This window comes from Populus nigra, chromosome 5 (genome assembly GCF_951802175.1).
Source record: "Populus nigra chromosome 5, ddPopNigr1.1, whole genome shotgun sequence".
Classification (NCBI taxonomy): domain Eukaryota; kingdom Viridiplantae; phylum Streptophyta; class Magnoliopsida; order Malpighiales; family Salicaceae; genus Populus; species Populus nigra.
The window spans coordinates 22,076,214-22,080,959 of record NC_084856.1 but is presented as its reverse complement, the minus strand read 5'-3'; the positions used below and the strand labels follow the sequence as shown (position 1 = coordinate 22,080,959).

General features: G+C 32.1%; 1 protein-coding gene across 1 annotated transcript; it reads left to right on the top strand.

Annotated features, from left to right (window-relative positions):
* The first annotated feature begins 1,427 nt into the window (after nt 1–1,427).
* LOC133695456 (cullin-1-like) lies at nt 1,428–4,355 on the top strand. The gene is made up of 9 exons (XM_062117464.1): nt 1,428–1,523; nt 2,235–2,369; nt 2,504–2,600; nt 2,995–3,180; nt 3,272–3,319; nt 3,404–3,610; nt 3,708–3,785; nt 3,887–3,970; nt 4,055–4,355. The coding sequence occupies exons 2-9, from the start codon at nt 2,239–2,241 to the stop codon at nt 4,091–4,093; spliced, it is 870 nt and encodes a 289-aa protein (XP_061973448.1). The 5' UTR covers nt 1,428–1,523; nt 2,235–2,238; the 3' UTR covers nt 4,094–4,355.
* Nucleotides 4,356–4,746: the final 391 nt, after the last annotated feature.

The following is a 4,746-nucleotide window of genomic DNA, read 5'->3' as shown; positions in this document are numbered from 1 at the left end:
TGTAGAACAATGTTATCCATAGTGATTTGTGTGTGCATAAACAATACTTGCCTCTACAGTAAAAAATTAACGCGTTTTAAGTTATAGTATAACATGTCATTTAAATATTTCAACCTCAAACCAAAGGCAGAGAGAGGAAGTTGTGTGTAGTATTCATTACAAATGTGTTTGGTATTATAATGTAAAGTATTTTTAAAAAATATTTTTTGCTTGAAAATACATAAAATATTTTTATATATATATTTTATTTATTTCTGACATCAAGACATTAAAATTATATATATATATATAAACACATCAATTTAATATTTTTTTCAAATGAAATGCACTTTTAAAACACATACAAAAGTAAAAAATACCACACTCTCGATCACTCATAATATTTTAGTGCCACTTTTCACTAAACAACTTAGCATTTACTACCGTAGTTATAAAACTTAACTTTGCTGGACTTGTCAATCTAGTAATTTATTGACCCAAAATATGGTTTACATTAAGTTTTACTAGAATTGTTTTTTATATATATAATTAAAATAACATTGTTTAGAAAAATATTTAAAACAACATCATTTCATGTTTTTATTTTTTAAATCATAATTTATAAATTAATCTACGGTTTAAACCACTTAATCCTCAATCTAAATCATGTATGTTTGATATTGTGATGTAAAATATTTTTTTAAAATAGTTTTTGCTTGAAAATACATCGAATATTTTTTCAGGTTTTTCAGATTATTTTTGACATCAACACATCAAAATTATAAAAAAAAACACTAAAAAAATATCAATTTACTATTTGTTTTTCTTTTCAAATGAAATGGACTTTTAAAACACACACAAAAGTAAAATTTGCCACACTCCAAGACACACATTATATTTTAGTGCCACTTTTCACTAAGCAACTTAGCCTTTACTATCATAATTATAAAAATTAACTTTATCTGACTTGTTAATCTAGTGATTCGTTGACCCAAAATATAATTTACATCAAGTTTTACTTAAATTGTTTTTTTATTTTATTTTAAAAAAACATCATTTTAAATTTTTATTTTTTAAATAATAACTTTTAAATTAATTTACATACTAAACCACTTAATCCTCAATCTAAATCTTGGATCTATGGATCTAAGTTGTTTTTTACAGTTATAGCTATCACTATTTATGCTTTATCGAATTTTATTTAAATTAATTTAAATTATTTATATATGAAAAAATATCAAATTAATATTTTTTTTTATAATTTTAATATAATAATATTAAAAATTAAAAAAATATTAATTTAATATATTTTTAAATAAAAATATTTTTAAAAAGTATGACAATTATTACAGAATAAACAACGTCCTATCAACTTGCACTGCAAGGTGACTTCTCCTTATAAGTATATGCAAGCCCCACCTTTCCCTTCAACTTCCCCTGCAAGCTGCCTTCACCTATAAGTATAATGCAAACCCCACTTTTCCCTTCACTTCCTCTCTCTCTCTGCTGCATTTGATTCTTGTTTCACTTTTTTGCTTAACCAGGTAGTTCTTGAACGTATTTTAATTGTTCTTGGCCATTGATCACGTGGGTTTTAGTGAATATTACAATTACAATTTGTAATTTTGATGGTCAAAAGGTGCAAAATTTGTGATGGGGTTTTGCGTGCAACGTAGGAAAAGAAATTAGTTTCTAATTTGTAATCTCTTAAGATTTCCAACCAGCTTGATAGTGTTTCTTTCTGTGTTGGGCCATGTGGGTGATGTAAATTTCCATTCTTTGAGTATTTTTTTGCGATTTTTCTGTCTGGCTGTGAATGTCCAATTATTAATCTCTCCAAACATGCTTGACACTGCTGGTTGTATGTTTTTTGGTATATGTGGTCGCCTAAAGTTTCATGCTTTATGGATATTGATTGAATCTTGGATTAGACTTTCTGGAATGTGTGCTTGTATACTGTCTCCTATGGCAGTAGTCTCTTGATATTTTTCGCTACAAGTGTACTCCTTAATTTTTCAGGTCTTAATTAGAACAGGACCTTGGATGTAGTTTGTTTGGTATAAAGTTTAATTGTCAACGCCAGAAACTTTCTAGCCTGTTCAAAGGGTTTTGGATGCTATTGTAGACTTTAGAAATTCTATTTTTAAAAGGAAAATGAGAAATAGTCGGATGAGTGTGCAATACAGATATGCATGCTATCTCTTTCTTTGATTTTGAACTGCAATCATTACAATTTTAAATATTTTCGACCGCAGCTAAATGAAGATGGATGCTGACATGATGTTGAATGAAAAGCTAAAGAAGATAGATGATGTAATTACGAAGAAGATGATTATGGATGGACACCCTGTGATTCCATTTACACCTGCGGAAAAAATGATTGCTTATGAGTATCCTGCTATATGGTTTACTTACATGTCGAAGTTTGATATCTTGATTTTTTTTCTACTTGACGAGATAAATCAATATTCCTGAATGTGATTTTAGTTGCCGAGAATTGGCATATCCTTAACACTAGTGATAGGTGCGTATACACTTTGTGCACAAGGAAGCGTAGGGACTCTTGCAGCCTGGTTTATGAGAAGTATACGAACTGTTTAAGTGAGAGAATTCAAGAAAGGGTGAGATTTCTACCATATATAATCAATAATTCTGTCAGTTTCTTCGCTTCTGCATAATTTCTCTGGTAGAATTGGCTCTCATGTATCTTAAATGTGTTGGCCAAGAATGTCAAAGTATGATGAGAAACTCTCACTAGGACATGCTCTCTTGTTTGTAACTTATTTCATAGGATAATTTTGCAAGATGCTTTACTCATGATTATGCATACCCAATTTTGTTTTCTCTTGCTATCTAGCTTAGTCTGGATTGGTGGTCTTTGTAATTTACACAAGTGGAAATGAGACGTGGCAGTTGAGAAGGGTTTCAATTTCTTTTGCTTTCATCTTTGTCAAATTGCAATGAATATAATAATGAACACATCCCGTTGTTTTCCATCCTTGCATGCTCTTTTAGGTACTTCCAGTGTTAATGGACAAACATGGTACAGAACTTTTAACAGAAATCACGCGATTATGGCTGGAGTATAAGGAATTTGCAAGCTTTTTGTCAAAAACCTTTGCAGACCTGGATAATTTCTACATTCGTAGGAAAATACATCCATCACCTGCTGACTTCATGAGATATTACTTCTGCAATTTGGTAAGTAACTACATGAAGTAGTTTAGTTCTTATTCTTGCTTCTGTTCTCTTACGCTATTTGGCTGAGCATCATATCCAATCTTATTTTCAGGTCTGTGATGAGCTATTCAGTAAATTGCAGGAAGCAATGATGAGGCTGGTCAGTTGGCATTCACTGGTTGTTTCGTAATGGTTTGTCTTCTTTCTGAGGTTGGTTTAACCCTGCATATGACTTTATGGGCAGATCATTCAAGAGCGTGAAGGGGGGCAGATTGATCGGAACCTACTAAAGAAGGTACTTGATTTCTTTTTAGAGGCTGGAAGGAATGGAACCACCGACTATTATGAAAAACTTGAGCAGATAATGCTAGCAGAAGCTGCTGCTTACTACTCTCAGTTATCTTTGGAGTGGTGGTTTTGGGGTGATTCCTTTTCCAACTACCTGCGGAAGGTCAGTGATGCTTGAAACTTTGGCATCCCGAAGAAGCTAATTCTTTGTTTATGTAGCAACCTATAATCTATAAACCATTCTCATTCTATTGTTTCAGGTTGATTGGTGCTTGAACCAGGAGGAAGCCAGAGCAGAACTCTACCCATCCCCGACCACCAAAACAAAAATACTGGATGTATAGTGTTCTGTATCTCAGTCTCATAACACCATGGATGCAGTTTTGTTACATGTTTGGCATGCTGATATGATCCTACACTGATTTGGTTTTTGTTGAAGGTGATGAAATATGTTTTGCTGGAAAGAAACGCAAAGAAGTGGGCTCAGAAGCAAAACGCCGAGGGGATGGCAGCTGAAGATCAGGTATTCTTCAATTTGCATATTAAGTTCATGATGACTAAGATAATTGAAATTGTCTCTAAACATCAGCTAACCAATTTCATGCAGGAGCTGTTATCCAAATATGCTAGCTTGAAGCTTGAATAGGATAGCTCTGCTGCCATTGTTGCCAGCATCGCATGAGTGACGTCTGCGCTTTGGAGCTTTACAAAGGAATCAGAAATCCACAGCTGGTGGCATTTCAGGGTGTATATACGAATATGAAATCCTTTAAACAAGTATAGTATCGTTTTATTATAATATTCAGCATGAATTGCATATGATCTGTAATCCAACTCTCCTAAGTTCGACAGTGAAGTTAGTTAAACGGTTTAACTTATCTATTTATAATATTTGAATTTATACTTCATGAGCTGCTTTCTACTGAGTTAATGCGGATCATCAAGACAAGTCCCTAACTTGCTGGGAGTTTTTCCGAGCACAAAATCTTCTGTTGAATGTTTTATGATTCCTGCTACCTTATCTGGAAGGACTCTGGCAGTTGGCCTCTGGTTAGGCTAAACAAGCTTGCCAGGGGTTAATAAATATATATTAAATTATTTTAATGAAGTATTTAAAAGGGTGATAATAATTGTTTTTTTATACAGAAATATATTAAAATATTTTTTAAAAATTTATTATTGATATCGATATAATATATAAAACAACGAGTTGGCATGCCCACGCACTGTTGCGGGCTTATAAAACAAATATACCTGATAATATTATAATTATGAACCAGCGCTAAATAAGTAATAAAA

What these genes read in the sequence shown, in the direction of transcription:
- LOC133695456 (XM_062117464.1), top strand. Translation starts at nt 2,239, where the DNA reads ATGAAGATGGATGCTGACATGATGTTGAATGAAAAGCTAAAGAAGATA. An exon ending in GAAAAAATGATTGCTTATGA is followed by an intron (nt 2,370 to 2,503) that starts GTATCCTGCTAT and finishes CACTAGTGATAG; the next exon opens with GTGCGTATACACTTTGTGCA. An exon ending in CCAAAACAAAAATACTGGAT is followed by an intron (nt 3,786 to 3,886) that starts GTATAGTGTTCT and finishes TTTTTGTTGAAG; the next exon opens with GTGATGAAATATGTTTTGCT.